The 23280-nt window shown below is 33.2% G+C and overlaps 4 protein-coding genes across 4 annotated transcripts; 3 read left to right on the plus strand and 1 right to left on the minus strand.

Moving 5' to 3' along the window:
* The first annotated feature begins 2503 nt into the window (after nucleotides 1–2503).
* LOC123896674 (U-box domain-containing protein 51-like) lies at nucleotides 2504–5509 on the plus strand. Its single transcript, XM_045947036.1, is given in 9 exon segments — nucleotides 2504–2636; nucleotides 3113–3210; nucleotides 3292–3416; nucleotides 3681–3851; nucleotides 3961–4129; nucleotides 4256–4351; nucleotides 4442–4451; nucleotides 4512–4741; nucleotides 4829–5509. Coding segments are annotated over 9 exon segments (1713 nt in total).
* Nucleotides 5510–6639: 1130 nt separating this feature from the next.
* On the plus strand, nucleotides 6640–7729 carry LOC123894105 (mitochondrial import inner membrane translocase subunit TIM23-2-like). Its single transcript, XM_045944000.1, has one exon. It carries the CDS (start codon nucleotides 6811–6813, stop codon nucleotides 7384–7386), a length of 576 nt encoding a protein of 191 aa, XP_045799956.1. The 5' UTR covers nucleotides 6640–6810; the 3' UTR covers nucleotides 7387–7729.
* A 5683-nt stretch (nucleotides 7730–13412) lies between these two features.
* Nucleotides 13413–17041, plus strand: LOC123894106 (seed linoleate 9S-lipoxygenase-2). The gene is made up of 9 exons (XM_045944001.1): nucleotides 13413–13644; nucleotides 13900–14186; nucleotides 14342–14582; nucleotides 14679–14999; nucleotides 15100–15185; nucleotides 15285–15386; nucleotides 15482–15786; nucleotides 15894–16157; nucleotides 16288–17041. Exons 1-9 carry the CDS (start codon nucleotides 13413–13415, stop codon nucleotides 17039–17041), a joined length of 2592 nt encoding a protein of 863 aa, XP_045799957.1.
* Nucleotides 17042–19905: 2864 nt separating this feature from the next.
* Nucleotides 19906–23280, minus strand: LOC123896678 (putative F-box/FBD/LRR-repeat protein At1g78760). The gene is made up of 3 exons (XM_045947040.1): nucleotides 22336–23280; nucleotides 22134–22244; nucleotides 19906–20013 (listed from the first exon to the last, which is right to left on the minus strand). Exons 1-3 carry the CDS (start codon nucleotides 23278–23280, stop codon nucleotides 19906–19908), a joined length of 1164 nt encoding a protein of 387 aa, XP_045802996.1.

The following is a 23280-nucleotide window of genomic DNA, read 5'->3' on the forward strand; positions in this document are numbered from 1 at the left end:
TGATTTTTTTATTCAAATTGATAGAATATATCAGATACAAATTTAACATTTGATTAAAAAAAAAAAAGAGATGAATATTCGAACAAATACAAATCATCTAAAATTAATAGCATAAAATAACATATTCATGTCCCGAAAAGATGCGATAAAATTAAAGTAATCAAAATAACTATTTTTTTTAATACAATGAAGGGCCGGATCCCATAAAAAGATTACTACATAACAACCAGTCTGAAAACACTAGTACATGCTGTATCAGCTTTAAATAAATGACGAATCTGAGTCGGACAAAAATCATAAAAAATCATAGTAATTATAATGAACATAAAAATATTATGATAGTAGGTTGTATAGTGTAACTTAGGGTGATGGTGTGATGAGGAAAATTGGCCATGCTTTTAGCGTGAGACAATCAAAGATCACACAAAATTGGAGTTAAAACAAATTTTGAGTGACGTAATTGCATAGATTTGGAAAGAAAATGACAAAAGAGATAATATATATAAACAGATTTGTGTATGTTTTACTAATAAGAATGATTCGTTTGCCAATAAAAATATTGATAAAAGTGTATTAAGAAATGTATTAGTCATCACATTACTTGTTTAATTAGATAATAATATTGTTGAAGGGAAAAACGCGTTGATGGAGTGTATGTTTGTTTTATGTCATCATCAACAACGTATTGAGTCTTGTTTTCTACTCTTGTGTGCTAAGCAAACCAGGGTCTAAGAAAATCATAAAAATTCCGTTCAATTTCTTTGGCCACAAGCTATGAGTTTGTGTTTTCTTTGTTAAGACAGATCAATTTTTTTTAGTTTGGCTTATATATAGTTTAGTTAATCTTTTGGCTGCTGTATGCAAAGAACGGTGCCGGTGCCATTATTTGGACACAAAATAGTGACATCTAATGTGATAGTGTCACTATTTTGTGTCCAAATAGTTATGATTAATTGTTGATTTATGTAAATATTTTGACTAATATTTAACTACACCATTATATTTTTTAAACATTTTTTTACGGCCATTGAAAAAAGTATGCGGTTAACAATGTGAAAATTGAAAATATTCAGTTAATTTAGCTCCGTTTGGATTAGCTTATTTTTTAGCTTATACAATATAAATTAGGTTTTATGCTATTTTATAAGTTCACACCAGTAAAAATTGTATTTTTATAAGCTATTTTATCATAAATTACCTTGACAAACTTATAATAATACATAAAAATTATATTAGCTGTTTTCATAAACTCAAAAACAAGCTAATTCAAACGGGGCCTTATTACAATACATGAAATTTATGAATTACATTTTATTTTATTAGTTATCAATTGGACGTATATTTTGAAGAGAGTTAATTAATCATATAATAATAAAAAAATAAATAGTGTTGTGTGAAAAATAGGTATTGTTAAACATAATTAGCCACGTAGTTTGAACTTATGTCAAAATAACGTTTATTTTTATTCAAGAAATACTCTTTGAAAAACTTGGTATATATGAAAATGACTATTTTGCATTTTTTTTATTATCTATTTATTTTGAAAAGAGGTATAACAAAAGTCATTTATCATTTTTTTGTCGATCAAGTAACCTAGTGACTAGAAATTTCAGAGTTCGAACCCCACTCTCTGCATATATAATTTAATGCCTCTGACAACTGAGTTAAGCTGACGGAACAAGTCATTTATCATTTTATTACTTAAAAAATTGTATATGATAACAATAATATTAATATAAACGAAATCTCCCTGTGTGTGCAAAGACATCGTAGTTCGTAGCTGATGTATATTGGTTCGACACTCTTGATGATGCTCTCACGTCCTTCATATTCCTAATCTGGTGGGGCTCTCTATTAATAATGTACATATAATTGATCTTATAATAAAGTATTATTTTTAGGTTCATGTTAAACGGCGCATCAGTACACTTGTTAAGCATACCAAAAATAGAAATAAAACATAAAGTTAATGTTGATAAAAATAACAAAATTATGGTTACGACAAAATTTTCTTTTTGGTATGCTTAACTAGTGCACCAGATGCACTATTTAACATTTTCATTATTTTTATATCAATTGCAAACATATTTTTTTAGGTACATCTTAATTAATATAGTAAAAAATTATGGATACATCTATATATGAATGCAATTTATTTTTTATTTTATTTTTTTGAATAAATTTAGAATATGCTAATTTATTTTTTATTTTATTTTTTGACATGCTAATTAAAATAGTTTTACAGTTAGATCCAACTCATATATTTACGTATAACAGAGAATAATGGTCAACTAAATTGTAGTATTTGGAAGGAATCCAGAAGATTTTTGAAACAAATAATTGTTAATCCTTTCTGTTATAATGTTCCCACCAAAAATAGTAAAACTTTTGGTCATCAGGTCATGCATGTTGCCAAAACCTCATAAACATATATATATTGATTGATTATAATTTTCTCTAACATAGAGATTAATTAACGTAAAATTAATTAACCACAATAATTATGGTTTCCATTCTTATTGCCATTGATAAAGACAGCAATAGCAAACATGCTGTAAGATGGGCTGTTGATCGTCTCTTGGACAAGAACTCATCATGTACCCTAATTCACGTTAGAACCAAGTCCCTTAATTCAAGTAATTACTCTTTTCCATTAACATATTCATTGTTGTTATATTAGTTAACTAGCTCTAGTTAACGACGAATCCTTCAAATCGTGTCTGAAATAATCATTGGTTACGATTTATTTATCCTCTGGACGAATTTCAGATTACCAGACATCTTAGAATGACATTGTTAGGGATAATCAATGATAAGGTGTCGGGTAATTTGAAATTCGTTCAGAAGATAAATAAATCAACTAATTAACAACTGGAAGGTTAAGACTTACGCCTAACAAAATTTGTCGGGGTAAGGTGTCTGGTAATCTGAAATTTGTCCGGAAGATAAACAAATTGTCTGACAACCGGAGGGTTAAGACTTGAGACTAACAAAATTTGTTACCATGCATGCCTCTAGCTTGCAACAACATGGAATTATAGTATTCTTAATTAATACTATATTGTATGTTTCCATAATCAATCTTAATTAGTGATGTTTTGGGTTTATGCAGGTGAATTTGATGTTGTTCCTAAACATGGTCGTGCACCAACTGAAGAAGAATTGCATCGGCTTTTTCTTCCTTTCCGAGGATTTTGTGCTCGAAAAGGGGTCAGTAATCATCATCGTTAAATATTTGGTTAATTATTATTATGGACCTTAGTTGATTAATTGAGAATTTATTAATTTCAGATCATAGCAAAGGAGTTGGTTCTTCATGACATTGATGTTTCAAGTGCACTAACTGATTACATCACTGACCACTCTTTCAGCAATGTTGTCGTTGGTGCTCCCCGCTGGAATAATGCTTTTATAAGGTCATTCTCTTTGTCCAATTAACCACTGAACACTGATTAAAACAAATTAAAGTTGCAAATGTAGTCGTAAGACCTAATTCAACTGATAATATCGATATTGTTAGACTGAACATCTTCACCCAGGTTCGAACCCAAGACCACGCAGTTGTGTGTGACTTTCAGATGATGTTTGCCACTTCGTTTATAGACACAATGAAAAGTTGCAAATGTAATTAGTTACAGCTACCTAATTTTAACATAATTAATTAATGTTGAATAATGCAGGAGATTTAAAGATGTAGATGTGCCAACAAACTTAATCAAGTCTCTACCAGAGACTTGCATGGTGCATATTATATCGAAAGGAAAAGTGCATAGTATTCAAGCAACAGCTCCTGCTCAAACCATTACTATTTCTAGTCCAAAGCCAAATTATTTGTCCAAAGAATTTAACAGGTATATATATAAGGCTTAAATATGTTTTTATCAAATTTAGTTCATACAACAAAAATCCGTCGATGTTTAGTCCCTAATTTAGTAATTCTGTCACACTCGTTTTGTTCAGAACATCATTATCACGGCGGCGCTATAGCAATGATGGTGGATCCTTTAGTCAAAACAAAGATGCAAGAGTATCAAGAAGATGTAAGTCCCAAAGAGAGTTTTGTCCATCAAGGAGAGCACTAAGCCAAGATGCATTTATATATAAAAGCATATCTACTAAAGTATCGCCGGTAAGTTCTACATTATTTATATATACGACATCTTAGGAAAACAATAATTTGGTGTAGTCAAGGTTACTAAACTCGATATTCTAGGTAAGCGTTTTACTAATATTGATTGATTGATTGATCTTTTAGACTAGCATGGAGACGAAGACAACAACAAAGTGTAAGTCGGCATCAGTCAGTAGAGAACTTGGTTTGGCGAAACAGAAGGTAATTAATTAATGAATTATTTCAAATTCTAGCTTACAAGGTGGTTTTTAGTATAAGTTATACACTGAAAAAGTGAATTAACACAATTTGGTGTTCATCATTCAGTACCATGAAGAATGTATTGGAGAAAATGCTAGGCATGTTGAAGAAGCTGCATCGGATTTGGCCGAGGCAATAGCTGTTGATGAAGAAGTAATAACATTAAATGTAATTGAACAAAACAAATATATATTTAAAAGATACAATATTGAACAAATTGAAGTTGCAACAAATTACTTTGATCCTGATGGCAAAATTGGTGAAGGTGGATATGGACCTGTTTTCAAAGGTGTGCTTGATAACCATGTTGTTGCAGTTAAGGCCTTAAGACCAGACTTGACTCAAGGAGAGAAACAATTTCATCAAGAGGTAACCATAGTTTTTTCCTCGGCATTTGATTTTAGTCTCGATAAAAATTTCTTTGAAACTTTCGTAACCTTAATGACTCCAATGCAGGTCCTTGTTTTAGGCTCCATAAGACACCCCAACATTGTAGTACTTTTAGGTGCATGTCCGGAGTATGGATGCCTCGTATACGAGTACCTAGAGAACGGAAGCTTAGAAGATCGCCTTTTTTGTAAAGATAACACACCGCCAATTCCATGGAAGACTCGTTTCAAAATAGCATCAGAGATTGCCACAGGTCTTCTATTCCTTCACCAGACAAAACCAGAACCGGTTGTGCATCGCGATCTAAAGCCAGCAAACATTCTGTTAGACAGAAACAAAGTGAGCAAGATCACTGATTATGGTTTGGCAAGGCTTGTTCCACCTTCTATCGCCAACAAAACCACTCAATATCACAAGACAACTGCAGCCGGCACTTTATGCTATATCGATCCGGAGTATCAACAAACGGGACTATTAGGCGTAAAATCAGACATATATTCATTAGGCGTGATGCTGTTACAGATCATTACCGGAAAGCCTCCAATTGGTGTGGCTCATCTTGTTGAGGAGGCCATTCAGAATAATACTTTTGCAGAGGTTTTAGATCCGAATGTGACCGATTGGCCGGTTGAAGAAACTTTATCATATGCTAAAATGGCTTTGAAGTGTTGTGAAATGAGAAAAAGGGATAGACCAAATCTTGCTACTGTCATTTTGCCAGAACTGATTAGACTCAGAGATCTATAACTACATGACAGCACAGGTTTTGATGATGGTAATTTATGTGTTGCTCAAGTACATTGTCCATTCTTAAAGAAATGTATTTCTCATGAATTGTACATTTGTATAATATGTGTGTATCAATGTATCTTATAACTTAGAAAAATTTGTAGGACTGATTCAAAAAAAAGAAGAAAAATTTGCAGTAGGTACTAAGTAAGTGTTTTACTTATTTAATATTTTATTTTTTAAAATGTAAAATAGATGAAGTCAATAACTAGTTGCATTATTTTTTAGTGAAAATTACCAAACAGAATGCACGAGTCTTTAAACTAGTCCCCTTTATAAATGAGATGTTATTTTCTTTTCTTTTTTTGAATCAGTTTTTTTTTTTTTTTTTAAATAAGAGTTGTTATTTTTTCACACAAAATTCCATGACACCTTATTAAATACAATATGAAAAATTATTACATTTGTCTCTAAATATAATTTTTAAAAAAATTACAGAGATTAAGAAATATTGAGTCAAAATAAGAGAAGATAGACGAGGATCAAAATCCAAAAAATCATGGTATGTTTGTCCAGGACTAATTTTTTGTAACTTTTTTATATCTTAAAGTTTCATTGTTTTTGTTTTATTCCGGTTAACTTAACTTAACTTAGTTGATCATTTGTTCAAGTTCAGACCAAAATACCCTTAAGCTTGCTTGAAAATTCTATTCATCCGCTTACTTTAAAAAAAAAAATTTCCACTCTTACTTAACTACCTAAGTCTTGTCAAAAACCTATATACAAGAAGTCAACTTTTCCTTTCAACCAATTTTGTCATAAAGATAGGAATAAGGATTGAACACCAACTAAATGTTAGTTGATTCAGTGATGATTACGCTGAATTTGGTAGGGAGGATCACAGTTCAATCTCCCGTAACTGCATTTGGGAGAGGACTCGAACGATGTCAGAACTCGCCCTGAACTCCGGACTACTAGGGTCTCCTTCCCCTAAGAACCAGAGTGTGAAAACCAAAAAAAATTAAACACCAAAGATCTGATTTTAATTTTACGACCAAAATTATTTTAACCAAAAAATACAATTTTCAACTTAGACTAGCAAAAATTTAAAACCAAAAAAAAGACCGGTTGAATACAAAAACCCGGTTCAATACCAAACGCGCCGCCATAGAAACTCGATTTTTTTTTCCTTCCCAAATCTCAAGGCTCTCCACACAAAAAGAACATCGTCGTTCTTCTTCTGGTATCGTCTCTTTTCCCTCTTTTTTTCTCTCTCTCATCCCCAAACCCTAACCCTAGATTATTGAATCGTCTCTCCCATGGCGTTCCATACCCCCGATCACGAATCAGCTTCCGATTCCAATACCCCAAAACGACTCTACAATCCCTACAAAGACCTCGAAGTACCTATTGGAAATCTCTACCAGCTCCCAATTTATCCCGAACACCTTTTCATTGAAGAAGCTCAAAAAAAACATCGTTCATGGGGAGAAAGCCTCACTTTCTACACTGGCTGTGGCTACCTCGCCGGTGCTGTCGCCGGTGCCGGAGTAGGTCTCGTTGAAGGAGTTAAATCGTTTGAGAAAGGAGATACTACGAAGCTCAGAGTCAATCGGATTCTTAATTCGTCTGGACACGCCGGTCGGACGTGGGGTAATCGGATTGGAGTTATATCGTTGCTTTATTCTGGTATTGAGAGTGGGATCACGGCGGCGAGAGATACTGATGATGTGTTGAGTAGTGTAGCGGCTGGGCTTGGGACCGGCGCATTGTATCGTGCGGCGAGAGGGGTTAGATCGGCTGCTGTAGCGGGTGCTGTTGGTGGTGTTGTGGTTGGAGTTGCTGTTACGGCGAAGCAGGTGTTGAAACGCTATGTGCCTAATATTGCATTGTGAGCTTTCAAAATTTGCTCTTTTTATTTTGGGGTTATTATCAATTTTGATTATCATTGTTATTGAGGTATAAATTATGTACCAGCTTGTGGCAGTGTTGCCCACTTGCCCTTGCAAACAATTGGCTTAGTGCATATTTTTTCAGCTTGATAAATGGCTATTAGTTAACCTTTCTAATGTAATTTGTTTAGTGATCTTGAATGAATAATTCGGACGGCTTTAATGCTGGAAAGTTGATACAGTATTAAAAATGTTGTTCCTATGTGAATGCATGAGAATGGAATATGGAAAATTGTGAAAATGGCATTATACTAAAAAATAATTGTGATTGTGATATTTGTTTTGATTGAAGCTGAGTGGTTAGTTTACTTTAGGATTTATGAGTTCTGGGGATTTGCATGTGCTGATTATAATTTTTAATTTATTCGCTGATGCAGTATTAATTAGACTAATGCATTTGCTAGTATTTTCGATAGGTTGCTAGTTTTTGTGTTATTCATGTTAAATTACTTTGTATAATAAGCTACTTGTGTATTGTCAATGAATTGTAAACATTAATCATGTATTTTGATATTTTCTCTGTTTGGTTGAAAGAAGACAATTGTTCTTCATGGACAGTAATAAAACATATGATATGAAGATCTTAAACTGTTAGATGTTGCATTAGTAGATCAGTGAACTATCTTCATTACTAAATCATCACTTCCTCAGAGGATCATTTTCCCAAATAAAAGAATGTATGTAATTGGTGCCATTCTTATAGTAATCAGTTGATAATGATTTATTTCAATTTGGTCGCCTTCTATAAATTTTCTTTTACCATTAAGGTTAGTTTTCATAGATAATAATGTTTATGGATTCCTCTCATATCATTATGATGTACTAACTACTTATTGTTGATGTGAGTCACTCTTTTGAGCAGTGAGCACATCAGCAAGCTGTTAGCCTGTTACTTGTATAAATCTAGAGTCTAAGTTTTACCTCAATCTCTTGCCTCTTAATTGATGCCATTGTTAGTTGTAGCTTTTTTCTACTCAAACCAAAACAATGAATTATTCATAAGAGTCTTTCTGCAAACTGTTACTCGATGCATCTTAGCTGTTATGGAAGGTGTTGTTTAGGGCTAAAGCTGACTGGAAAAATCTCCTGAGTAAGTTATTGCTGCCGGTTTGTTTCTGTGAAAGGAGGGATAGCTGCCATTATGTTCTTATTTATTGGTAGTAGCACTTAGGAACTTTTTCATATATGTATATGTTGTTATATCATATGGTTATGAAACCCCTGCTTAGTATGTGTATCATTCGGCTAGATTATAATATTTGGCTTCTCCAACATAGTTAAGGGTTTACCATGGCCTGATTATTTAAACTTCCAAAAATGCGAAGGAAAACCTGCATTTTGTTATCTTGGAAGTTAATTATCTATTTTTGTTTTGTGGTTTCCTGTTAACTTGGGCATGTTTGTGTTTCCTCTGCAACGTACATGTTTTTGTTTCTGTGTCATGTTGGATTTGTTCTGGTAAGTGATATAGATTTGAGGTACTGCTCAAGGTGCTCCATCCTTAAGCACGACGGAATGGGATTACCGGTGCACTCCAATTTTATACACTAATCAAATGTTAAAAACATCGTAGGTTGGACTGAAATGGGCGTCTGAAGTCCATTATAAAATGAGAATTTTCAGATAGGTACTTATTAGCTTCACCTTTGACATTTTCTCTTTCATGGCCTCTACTGTTGCCACTTCCACACCCCCTGTCCTCTCCACCATAGTCAGTAGGAAATCTAGCAACCGCACTTGCTTCCCCAGCAACGTTAATGTTCAACAAATTCCTCCCCCGCCCATTCCCATCTCTCTCTGCTCCAACCACCACTCCCATCTCCTTCAGGAATGTCATCGCTGCCTAATCCATGGTCATTGACTCATTGTCCAAAAATCGGAACTAACAGACACAATGCACAGCTTTTACACGTCTCTTGAACACATCCCTGTTCTGATGTTTGTATTTTACTCTTTCTCTACACTTGTTTTTCTGTATTGGTAAGAAGCATCTTATCCATGAGGATTCTCAAGGTTATGCTCTCTTACTCTCAACATTTCTTCACCTTCTACTATTGTCATTCGACTTGAATCATCACTGTGCTATATGTGAATCTCCCTCCTCCAAGCTCAGTACTGTCAATTCATTGGACGGTCAAATTGGACTGTTGAGCCAGGTTTTAGTTGCTTGTCAGGTTTTGTTACTTTTCTTTCTCAAGTTAATTCCTTTTGTCCACTTTTTTCTTGCTGTAAATTGTGGGTAGTGCCCAGAATTCATTGAAGTACTGCATTGGGTAGAAGTATTTTTGACCCAGCTTTGAATGATCTATGTCTTCTCCTTTTTCTTTGTAATATATCCTTTTTGAAATATTATGTTTTATAATTTTTATCAAACATATTATTATTAATCTTTGTATACATTATAACCGTTGAGAAGTAAATAATTTGGATTTCGAACACCCATCATCCTTCCTATAATGTCTCTAAGCACCAAACCTGTTATTTTACTTTTATAATAGTATTATGGAAGTTTTACAATTTTAAATTTAATTAATCAAAAATGAATTTAATTTAAATTGCGTTTAATTGAATCGAAGTAGATCATTTTTTTCAAAAGAAAGTCACCCAAATTAAACTAAATTGTGTGTGGTTTTAATTATTATATATATTTTTTACAATAGTGTGGTTTTAATTTTTAGATAGATTCTGTCTCAAAAATTCAATCTAAACCGCAATGCAAACATCCCAAAACAACAATATGACATAGGTTAAATTTTTTTACGGTTTTGGCACGGGTCTATTCTAACTTAACCAAAGTTCTGGGTTCGATCCCTTGTTTGGGTATGCAAGTGTTAAAATTTTTAGGGATAGTTTGCCATCCATTTGAGTTTCACAAGACTCGATGGATTAGTCTCTACGGTTGCACACAGAGGATATCCGATTTTAAAAAATAAATTTGTATGGTTAACACTGGATTCTTATCATGATTAGTAGCGAAGATCAAAAGAACTAGAAAGCTACCTCAAGGACTTATTTTTAGATCGATTTTGTATGGTTAATTTTTTTATTTGACGTTTTGGAGATTGTTATTTGTTACCCTTAAATTGATTGTGTTTTTTTTTTTTTTTTTTTTTGAGATTTAGACCCCTTTTGTTTCAAAAATAAAATGTTAAGATTGAAATCAAGGACTTATTTAAATGAGATCATTTTAAAATTGAATCGTATTTGATTGGACTATCTTTTTTTTTTATTTTGATTTTTGGATATGGAAGCTAAAAAGAAAATTTATTCACGAAAAAAGAAAATTTTCATTGCATCGTTTTTAAGAAGATCACGAACAACTTTTGAAGTAAAAGCATCAGTCAAGAAGTTGGCATCTGAAAATTTTTCAATGATTCTCCACTTTAAGTGTGTGATAGAGAGAAATATTAAACTATTTTTTTTTTGTATTACATAAATTATTTTTGCTAAAGATAATCTTATTTAAAATGAGTTTAATTGTTTTGCACCGTCGTTGTAATTTTTTTACACATGCATCCAATGACGCGTTGTCACATCATGTGTTTTTAATTACCATACATGATGTGTCAGTATATTATTGAACGCATGTGCAAAATAAATTTACATCGATGCTTATAAATTAAATTCTTAAAATATTTCAAACGTTAAATATGAACAATTTCTTTTAGTTTGTAATGTTATGACTTATGAGAGTCTAGCTCATTCCTATAGTGTGTGATTAAAATAAACTTTTTATTTTATCATATCTGTACGAAACTTTTACCGCCATTGTCATTAGCGATGATTAATCTCCGTCGGAAAAATTGTGGGACACGACTAAAATGAATTTATATATCATTATTATACTTTATAATAAATACAGTAATAAAATAATAAAAGATGATAAATCTTACTCTGTCCGTCTCATAATGAGTGATCCAGTAGACCGATTCACGCATGCCAATGCATAATTTAGACGATTAATATATTTAATTGTATGACGGTAAAAAATTATAAAAAGTTAATATTTTGAAAATACTCATCGAGACGAATTCAATAACATCTGATTTGCTAATGTTTATTTTTATTTATTAGCAGAAAAATATGGTTAAACTAAAATGCGTCAATATTGTAAAACAATCAACTGAGTTACTTGGAAAGTAGAGAGTACTATATTGGCTTCATATGTACTCATCAGTCATCACAAAAATATTGGCTTCATATGAGACGTGGCTTTATTGCATGAGGTTTAAATGACACTTCGATTGGTGTCAAATTAATCTTGCATGCACTTCAATTATTCTTGTTTCTCATGTAAGCATTTTGTTTATTTCTGCATGAATTTTGTCTGACACCTTGCACTTGGAGTTTGAGGAGTCAGCGTTTCTATTATAAAAAATTGAAAAAAAAAAATCTCCATAAGCTTAGCTCAATTGATAGGGACATCGCATTATACGTATAGAAGTCCGGGTTCGAACCCGGGACAAACCCGGGACACTCTATTTATTTACCTTTAAGGTGGATTTTCTAGCCATTAGGCTACTTGACAAAAAAAATTGAAAAAAATTACATTAATTAAAGTAGTACTATTAAATTTATACATTTAAGCAGTTGATTTGATTTTCTTGTAGTTAGAATTGAACTTGAACCAACTTCATCAAATTTGAGGTGGTTTAGTTCAACTTAATGAGTTTATGATTTGAAATTCAATATTTCTAAAAGAAATTTGTGATTTTCTTTAATGTGTAGTTTAAAATTGTTATGTTTGAATATGGAATTGTGTTCAATTTTGTTTAAGTGCTAAAATTTAGTTTATATGTTGAAATTTTTATGAGTAGAACGTAAGTGATTTTGGAAATTAAAAAAGTTGAGGTTGAGGAACTATAAATTCAATGTTTTTGGATAAAAATATAGTATCCTAAGTCACTTGTTGTGTGATTGCTTTTGGTCCAATTTGGATGATATCTCCGGCTCCGCTCATAAATCAGGATCAATCTGTGGTATCAGTGGCAACTTGCGATGAAAAAAACTTTCGCTTGAGAGGGAGCATAATGAATTAAATGACTCACACTTAAGAGAGAGATTGTTTTGTAGCAAACAAATGTATGAGATTAGAAGTTTCACATTGCTCATAAGAGTGTAGGTTGAACAAGATATATAAGTGAGAGACTCATAAGCTCAAGGCATTAAGATTTTAAGTGTAGATCTGATGTCCAACTCATTTATATGATTACTCTTGACCCAATGAAGATGATCTTTCAGACTCCTCTTATGATCCAACACGGCCCCTTGACTCGGTCCTAAACATACATACACTGGTGTGAATTTACAAAATCAAGACATGTATACATTCAAATCTATTTTGTAAGAACAACTCAAATGGTAAAAGGCTGCAAAAACATTTGATATATTGATAGGCGAATTTAAACCTACAATTCTCGACTTTTCTACACCTTGTATGTGAGTTCTTCCGCTAGATTCTTTACAAAAAAAAATGGCCAAATGCATCTAAAATGTCTTTTAAGTTTTGCGTTTATAACAAATAGGTCTTTTAAAGTTTTTAGGTAACATATATGTCTTTTAAGTTTCTAATTTATAGCATAGTTACCCTTCAAGTTATTCTCCGTTACAAAAACGCTGAAGTAACTTAATGAGATGGTACTGAACACTGCGTTTTGACTTACAAATAACAAGCAGCGAAGTTCAGTGCCATCTCATTAAGTTAATGGTTATGTCGGTGCTTTTGTAACAGAGGTTGAAAAGATAACAATGCAATAAAATAGAAACTTAAAAAACATATTTGCTAGCTAAAAAACTTAAAATGACCTATTTACTACTTAAAAAACTTAAAACCTGACTATTATAAACACGAAACTTAAAGTATCTTTGAATGCGCCAATGCAAAAATCTATAAATACACAGCATAGCTTTGCTTAGTTTGGTGCAAGTCACTGACTTAGTAAAATAATATAGTAAGTGTTTGGGCAAAGATGTTTTCAGGGGTGACAGGAATACTTAATAAGGGCCACAAAATAAGAGGGTCAGTGGTGTTGATGCGTAAGAATGTGTTGGACTTCAACACAATTGTGAGTATTGGTGGTGGAAACATCCATGGAGTCATTGACTCTGGCATCAATCTCATTGGTTCAACTGTTGATGGCCTCACTGCCTTCTTAGGCCGCAGTGTCTCCCTTCAACTCATTAGTGCTACCAAGGCTGATGGTTATTTCAATTTCTTCTTACTTTTACATCTTTCTTGTCTTTCAATATTAATCATCATCATCCACACAAATATAGTGTTACATAAACTTAAGTGTTATTTCTCATTCAATTTTTATATTAATTAGGCATGTTAATCTATGGACAAATTAAACATGTTTACATAAACATATAGTATCTTGGTTAATTCAAAAGAATTAAGAAAGAGTTTAACATTATAATTGGCTTATCACTAAATAAATTTAATAATATATGTAGCAAATGGAAAAGGAAAAGTTGGAAAGGATACATTTTTGGAAGGTATTATTGCCTCATTACCAACTTTGGGAGCTGGTGAATCTGCATTCAATATTCATTTTGAATGGGATGATGAGATGGGAATTCCAGGTGCATTTTACATCAAGAACTATATGCAAGTTGAGTTTTACCTCAAGAGTCTAACTCTTGAAGATGTTCCTAATCATGGAACCATCCGTTTTGTGTGCAACTCTTGGGTTTATAACTCAAAACTCTACAAAAGTCCGCGCATTTTCTTTGCCAACAAGGTACTTTACATCTATCTTTTTAGTGCATATTTAGTATTACGGTGGATTTGCCAGAATCACCGTCAGCTAGCATGATTTTGGTAAACACACCGTGATACTAAACATGTACCTATTTTCCAATAAAAAACCTTACCAAATCAACTGTTATCGTGTAGACATATCTTCCGAGTGAAACGCCATCTCCACTTGTCAAGTATAGAGAAGAAGAATTGCAAATTCTAAGAGGAGATGGAACAGGAGAGCGCAAGTTACATGAAAGGATCTACGATTATGATGTCTACAATGATTTAGGCAATCCGGATCACGGTGAAAATCTTGCTCGCCCTGTTCTTGGAGGGTCTAGCACACATCCATATCCTCGTAGGGGAAGAACAGGTCGATATCCAACAAGGAAAGGTTAGTTCAATTTGTTGAATTTCTATAGCCCCAATATACTAAGTTTTCATTGTTGTTTCCCTAAATTGTATCTTTCTATTGTCTTATTTTGAACAGATCCAAAGTCGGAGAAACCAGCTACAGAAATATATGTTCCAAGAGATGAAAATTTTGGTCACTTGAAGTCCTCAGACTTTCTTACATATGGAATAAAATCTGTATCTCAAATTGTATTACCTGCATTCGAATCTGCATTTGATTTGAACTTTACACCGCGCGAGTTTGATAGTTTCCAAGATGTGCGCGACCTCTTTGAAGGTGGAATTAAGCTGCCTCTAGATGTAATTAGCACAATTAGTCCCTTACCTGTGATCAAAGAACTCTTTCGTACCGATGGTGAAAATGTTCTTAAGTTTCCACCACCTCATGTTGTCAAAGGTGTGATAAATACATATTTGTTATTGTAAAACATAATGCAAATTAAACTATGTTTTGCGTACTTTCATTTACTTATAATTTTCTTTACTGTTTTGATCAGTGAGTAAGTCTGCATGGATGACTGATGAAGAATTTGCAAGAGAAATGCTTGCCGGTGTAAATCCTTGCATGATTCGTGGTCTTCAAGTAAGTTCAAGTATTTATTGCTATTACATGATATAAAATAATGGATTTTCATATGATTATTACCTCATGATATTTATTTTAATGTATCTTTAATGGTAGGAGTTTCCTCCTAAAAGCAATCTAGATCCCACAGTCTATGGTGATCAAACTAGTAAGATAACTGCAGATGCCTTGAATCTTGATGGGTTAACAGTAGATGAGGTAATTAAATAGTATGATTTTAATTTTGAATTGTAAATTAACATGAACATTTTATGATGACATGAAGTGATTAAGATTAATTGTGTTGAACACAGGCACTTGCTAGTGGGAGGTTATTTGTATTAGATTACCATGATACATTTATCCCATTTTTACGACGAATAAACGAGACTTCTGCAAAGGCTTATGCTACTAGAACAATCCTTTTTCTTAAAGAAGATGGAACTTTAAAGCCAGTAGCCATTGAATTAAGTTTGCCACATCCTGATGGTGACAAATCAGGTGCCATTAGTCAAGTCATCTTACCTGCAAATGAAGGTGTTGAAAGTACTATTTGGCTATTAGCAAAAGCTTATGTTGTTGTTAATGATTCTTGCTATCATCAACTCATGAGCCATTGGTAAATTTCATGATTAACATTGCAATATCTTACATACAAAATGATTCTAACTATATGCTTAATTAATTTGTGATGTTTCAATGTTTTTTATACATGTATTGGTATAGGTTGAATACTCATGCAGTAATTGAGCCATTCGTCATAGCAACAAATCGACATCTTAGTGTGCTTCATCCGATTAATAAACTTTTAGCTCCTCATTATCGTGACACCATGAACATCAATGCACTAGCAAGGGAATCTCTAATCAATGCCGATGGCATAATAGAGAAAACTTTTTTGCCTTCAAAGTATGCTGTGGAAATGTCTTCGGCTGTGTACAAGAATTGGGTTTTCCCCGATCAAGCTCTGCCAAATGATCTTATAAAGAGGTAATAGAATGATCAAGTGCCCAAATATGTTTATAAATTTACTGATCCTAGTAAGATTATTAGAAGTATGTTGGTAAAGAAATAATCAATTAGAAGGTAGTAACATGTATATGCATTTTGCTTGACTCAGAAATATGGCAGTTAAGGATCCATCTTCCCCATATGGACTCCGTCTTCTGATAGAAGATTACCCTTATGCTGTCGATGGATTAGAGATATGGACAACTATTAAAACATGGGTCCAAGATTACGTCTCATTGTATTATGCAACAGACAATGATATCAAAAGTGATTCTGAGCTTCAACATTGGTGGAAAGAAGTGGTAGAGAAAGGTCACGGTGATTTGAAAGATAAGCCATGGTGGCCTAAGTTGCAAACACTTGAAGAGCTTATTGAAGTTTGCACTATCATCATATGGACGGCTTCAGCCCTCCATGCAGCTGTTAATTTTGGACAGTATCCTTACGGCGGTTTTATTCTAAACCGTCCAACTCTCAGTAGAAGATTGCTTCCTGAGAAAGGAAGTGCGCAATATGATGAAATGGTGAAGAGTCCTCAAAAGGCTTACTTGAGAACGATTACGCCAAAGTTTCAGACTCTTATTGACCTTTCCGTGATAGAGATTTTGTCAAGACATGCTTCTGATGAAGTCTACCTCGGAACAAGGGATAATCCACATTGGACCTCTGATTCAAAAGCATTGCAAGCATTTCAAAAGTTTGGTAATAAGCTAGCAGAAATCGAGGCAAAACTCTCAAAGAAGAACAATGATCCAAGTCTAAACCATCGAGTTGGACCGGTTCAGTTGCCATATACTTTGCTTCATCCCAACAGTGAGGAGGGGTTGACCTTTAGAGGAATTCCCAATAGCATCTCTATCTAAGATTACTCTATGTTAATGTATCTTTCAATAAAGAGATGCTACAATGTATCTTATCTATGTTATAATTATCAAGTGTATGTTTGTAATCTGAACCTTCAAACTTGTTCTATCTCGGAATTAATAAAGACACCATTAGTTTGTGTGTTTATTTCTCTCGTTCTAGCTCGCAAATAACTCTTTCCTGAAATAAGGATAGAAGGAAACAATTTTTTTATTTTTATTTTTAAAAGAGTGCTATTTTTAAAAATTATAACACTTAGTAATTTAGTTACTTATCTTGTGGAGTCGATGACTTGTGCTCTGATTCTGCGGTTAACACTAGTTAGTGAACTATTTTTTTCAAAATGCAAATGAAGATGAAATTTTCTGTGTATTTCTAAAGATAGCAGTAAATAGCTATCGATCGTACACCTTTAGCCACTAGTAAATGTTTGTCGCTGATATACAGATACTCCCTCCGTTCCAAATTATACGTCATTCTTGCAAAATATAGTTGTCTAAGGTCGAAGGAAATTTTGCGCGACTAATCTTCTCCAGCTAAAAAATCAATACACTTTTTGTTATGTGATGTGTGAATGTGATAAAAGCATGTGGTTTTTACGATGAGGCTAGAGACAGTTAATGTGGCTACCAAAAGTGTTACATACTTCAAATAAATACATAAAAAATATGAAGAGGAGAAAAGAATACTAAAGTAACTTACATTAATCGACGATTCAAGGAATTCGATCCTGAGAGTAATCATCTTAACATTAGCAAGCAAATGCAACCAATTCATCAAGATATCTTCTCCCATAGTATCTGTATTCCTATGCTTACAATCAAATTTCAGTTCTTCCAACAAAGTTAAATTGCATGTAGCAGGTGCTGGGAAAGTAGGAGAAGTCCCTTTGATAGTGAGAGAAGTAAGTTTTGGAGTACATACAAAGTATGACTTTAATTTACAAGCAACAATGACCAACTTGTTCAACATAGCCATTGTCACTAGTAAAGAAAGTGAAATGCGCAAGTCTTAAAGTTTTCAATGCCGGCAAGTTCAGAGATCTTTGCGGTGGTCTGTTTGAGTATTGATTTCCAGTTGTTGCACGTTATGGGACGCAGCATATTTTTTTACCTACTGATATTACTTGATCAAATCAATTAATTTGTAATTAGTATTAGTTAATGTTATTAGCTGTCAATTAGTCAAATTAGTTTAATTGGTAATTAAATATTATCTTTTGCCTTGTATAGTCATCAACGGTTCTATTATTTAGGATATATAAAGAGGTGCTCTTCCTCTCAAACTAGTAACAAACTTTATCAATTCTCATATATATCCAGATGCTATATATTAATCTTTCTATTTGGTTGATCAATTTCAATATATTTCATGATCTTTGCGGGAATTTTATTAGTTTCGGGGGGGAATTCATAATCCATATAATTCATATATGATATGCTATGAAGGGAAATAGAGTTGTCACGGCCAGATAGAAACTGTGTTACAAATTTATGGAAGATAACACCGTTGTTATTGTTATATAATGTTTATGTTTATGGGGTTAGTAAAAATGTTTTTTTTTTTTAATGTAATTCTACAATCCTCTTTTATTTTTTTTTTTATATATATATATAGGGTTGTTGGGTGATGAGTCTTTTTTGTATTTTTTTTGTCTTAGTATAGTTGGTTGAAAATCCACGGATGGATAAGTGGAGTGTCCGTGGTTCGAACCTCGACTCCTGCATATAAAATGCTGATGTCCCTACTAACTGAGCTAAGCTCACGAAAACTTTTTTGTATTTTTTTTACTAAATAAATAATATTTCTTTGTAACAAAAAAAATCCAGCTTATTGTGGAAGAAATTAGAATGTTAGATTTACGGTTAGCCTTTTATATACTTTTCTTTACAATCGCTTTATTCCGCCTCCTTTGATTGGTTTGAGTTCATCCGGGACAATTGCTAAAGTGTGGGATAGTTGGGCACCGACAAAGGTTATTCTTTTTTCCTGGCAAGCTCTTTTGGGAAGGATTCCTACGCGGGTGAATCTTGCTCGTCGAGGAGTAATTCCTTTGGACGAGCCTTTGTCTTGTATTTGGTGTGACTCCGCCGAGGAATCGGAGAATCATCTTTTTGCTTCTTGCTCTTTGGTGTGGGTGGTGTGGTCGAAGGTCTTTAGATGGTTTGGGGTTTCTACGGGTTTACCCCACTCCATGCTTTCAATATTTGAGACTTTTAGTGGCTTATGTTGGAAAAAGAAGCATGGTAGAAAAGGTGTTCTTATGGTTTGGCATGCGGTCATTTGGACTTTATGGCGCTCTCAGAATGATAGGATTTTTTGGGGGAGAATTGGAGAGTTACAAGAGATGGTGGATAGAATTAAGCTTGTTTCTTGGAAATAGCTTTTGGCAAAAAAGATTGGTACACCTTGCTTGTTTTATGAGTGGTGTACGAATCTTTTTGCTTGTATAGCTAGATAGTTTTGGGTATGGTTTTTTCGAATTGGGTGGAGTACTATTTGTACTTTTTCTTTAGAAGTGGATTGAGTACCACTTGTACTTTTTTCCAATTCGTTTTTTATATATAAATATCATTTTGTCGTTAAAAAAAAAAAGTGTATGTAATTTGAAACTTCAAACTTAGTTCACAAATAATAAGAACACTATAAGAACTTAACTTCAAACTTTTATGCAAATAGGAGGAAAAATAAAAGCTGATGACTAGCTCAAAAAATATCTATCATTGCTATTCACAAAATAAACTCTACCTCGAAATTGGAAGCAAGAAAAATTAAATTCTTAATATTATAGAAAATCACATGATATAAAAGATGTGCATATGAAATAGTCATACATTTAGAGGATAAATAATTTTAACTTTAATTAGATTCCTTTTCTATCCTTGAACTTGGAACAAGGAATAGATGTGCATGTGCCTATGACCAAATTAGAAACTTTAGAATTGGATATGCATAGGTCTTGCGCATCATCCTGTAATTTACAAGCAACAATGACCAACATAGCCATTGTCACCAGTAACAGGCCCGGTTTTGGGCCAGGGCAACCAGGCCCCAGCCCAGGGCTTCCAACATATTGGGGCCTTAACTTTTTTTCAAGTCCATCATAGTAAATATGGGTTATGTATATGTTTCGCAAAAACATATTCATGAAGTGATGCTTGGTCTAGCGGTGCGCGCATGAGTTGTTAGTTCTTGTCTTGAGGGTGGTGTGTTCGGATCGCAGTTGTGATAATTTTTTTATTTTATTTTAAGTGATCAATGCATAATAAATACACTTAATTTTAATTTAATATTATTTATAGTTCATATTGAATATGACAAAAATTGTTTCCTTTTATAAAATAATGAGTTTATTATAAATAGAATTACTCTATAGCTTAGAAATAGTTTTACTATATTTTTTTTTTAAAAAAAACTATATTTTGTTATTTCTTTGAAAATAAATAATTCATTTTTAAAATTAAGTTGCAATTTTTATTAAAACATAAGTTTTTTTTTACAAGATTTAAAACACTGTCATTTTTTTAAGGTGTATTTTGTTGTTATTGATTAGAATATGACATTTTTTTATATTATTGATGTTTTCATTTTCTTTAAAAAAAGTTACTCTCTTTTAAAAATTGCATTTTTCTTAAAATAAAAAACATTAATTTTACTAAATTTATTTTATCTTTATAGGGTTTTTTTATCCAATTTATCTAGGAGCTCCAAATGTATTGGGACGGCCATATGCTATTTTCAATTTAAATAGATGATGTTCTTTTAAAAAAAAATTGGAAAAAAAACTTATTAGGGGTCCTTTTAATTATTTGCCCTAGAACTCCAAAATGTCGGAACCGGCCCTTACTAGTAAAGAAAGTGAAATTAATGCGCAAGTCTTAGGGTGTGTTTGGTAACACAAATAAGCTAGCTTATAGCTTATTATATGAGCTTATAAGCTTGTTTCAAAAAATTAGAGGTGTTTGGTAACAAGCTTTTTTTACTAGCTTATAGCTTTTTTTCAGATGCTATTTCAAGTAGCGTTTGAGCTTATAGCTTATAGCTTTTTACACTTTATTCCATTTTTACCCTTTAATTTAATAACTACCCACTCTAAAAAAGAAACTACCCACTATCAATTATGTCATTTTATATTTATTAACCACTTTAAAAACTAATTTTACCAAACACTTTAATTTCAATCAGCCAGCTTTTCAGCTATCAGCTATCAGCTAGCTTATCAGCTATCAGCTAGCTTATAGCTTATTTTTACCAAACAGACCCTTAAAGTTTTCAATGTCGGCAAGTTCAGAGATTTTTGAAACATTTTAGTATTAGGTTTATATACATCCCACAGGCAAAGAGAAATAGATGTCAAAGAAGCGCAATTAAAAATGAAAGGAGAAGCAAAAATCCAATAAATGCACCCTGTCAAAAGTTTTGTCTTCCATGTAGGGTGGCAAAGCGGGCAAGCCCGTCCAGTTTAGGCTCAGCCCGCTTAAGCCCGCCTAAAAACAGTAAGAGCCGAGCCAACTTGGATGGCCGAGTCTAAAATCACAGCCCGCCCTGTTTAATGACGGACAAGCGAGTGGGCGGGTCGGCCCGTCAAACAAAAAGTTTTTTTTTTGTTTTTTATTTTATTTCTTATTTTGACACTTGTGTTGTTACGAAAAACATGTAGTTTATGAGATAAAATCATCAAGAAGTGTGTCATAAGTCCATTGATTATATACTTATAAACATGTATGTAGTCACTCTAGTTATCAAGAAAATGTGAACCACAACGTATTTGATGTTGATTCAAGTAAAAGAATAAAAAAAGTAAGTTACATTAGAAATCCGGTGAAGAAGAAGAACGAGTATGAAGACCGAAGAGACAAAAAGAAGCAAGAACGACAATAAGAGAATAAAGCGACAACAATTTCGCCCCGCTTTTTAAGCGAGTTCGGCGGGGCAGGCCAACTAAAGGGATCGGGCTCAAAACTTAAGCTCAGCCCGCCAAAAATGGCGGGACAAACGGGTCAGCCCGGCGGGTTGGACCCGTTTTGCCACCCCCACGTGACTGATAACAAAGGTGGAAGGTGGTGGAGAATTTTGAAGTAGATATGTTACCATTTCTCTTGCTCTTTCATCACTTATCCATCGGTGAGATTCCAGTTGCAGTGACTTCAATTTAACAAAACTAGGAAGTTGAGCTCTCATTGAACCACTATTTTTCAAAGCCTGCATATTATACATATAAAATTAAAGTGATCAATTGTATACATTCAAATAAATATGAAGAGGAGAAGAAAAAAATACTAAAGTGACTTACATTAACCATAAAGTCAAGGATTCCGTGATTGAGAGTAATTATCTGGACTTTAGCAAGCAAATGCAACCAACTAATCAAGATACCTTCTCCCATAGTATACCCAAACCAACAATCAAATTTTAGTTCTTCCAACAAAGTTAAATTGCATGTAGAAGGGGCTGGGAAAGTAGGACGATCGCCGTTGATTGCGAGAGAAGTAAGTTTTGGAGTACAAAGTATGATTTTGTGAATTTTGTAATAATGAGGCTTAAATGTACCTATTTCCAAATTAGAAACTTCAGAATTGGATATGCAAAGGCCTTGCGCATCATCCTGTAAACCACAAGAAAAAATGGCCAACTTACTCAACATATTACATGTTGAAAATGGATCAGCATAGCCACTGTCACTAGTAAGGAAAGTGAAATGCTCAAGTTTTAAAGTTTTCAATGCCGGCAAGTTCAAAGATTTTGGAAACATTTTGGTAGTACTAGGTTTATATGCATCCCGCAGGCAAAGAGTAAGAGATGTCAAAGAACAGCAATTAAAAATGGAAGGGGACAACTCAATTGTTTCAGTATTGATTACTAGTTGTTGAACATTATGGGACGCAGCATATTCCATGATCTCTACAAGAATATTAGTAGTTTTAGGGGGAATTTCATAATTCTTATATGATATGCTATGAAGGGGAACAGAGTTGTCACGACAAGATAGAAACTGGGATACAAACTCATCGATGAGAACACTGTTGCTTTCACTAATGAAATGCAACTTGATATTAGTGAGATATTTCCAAAGGTTTTTCCATCTTTTAGACAAAACACAAGTCTGGACACAATGTTTTGTGATCATAAATTGCATTATATGCAAAAGAAGATCGTCGGGTAAGCCACTGAGTCTGTCTTTTTTTCTTTCCTTTTGTCTTTCCCTTTTCCTTCTCCTTTTCTGCGCCTTTAATGACAT

Source organism: Trifolium pratense, linkage group LG7, assembly GCF_020283565.1.
Source record: "Trifolium pratense cultivar HEN17-A07 linkage group LG7, ARS_RC_1.1, whole genome shotgun sequence".
Classification (NCBI taxonomy): Eukaryota; Viridiplantae; Streptophyta; class Magnoliopsida; order Fabales; family Fabaceae; genus Trifolium; species Trifolium pratense.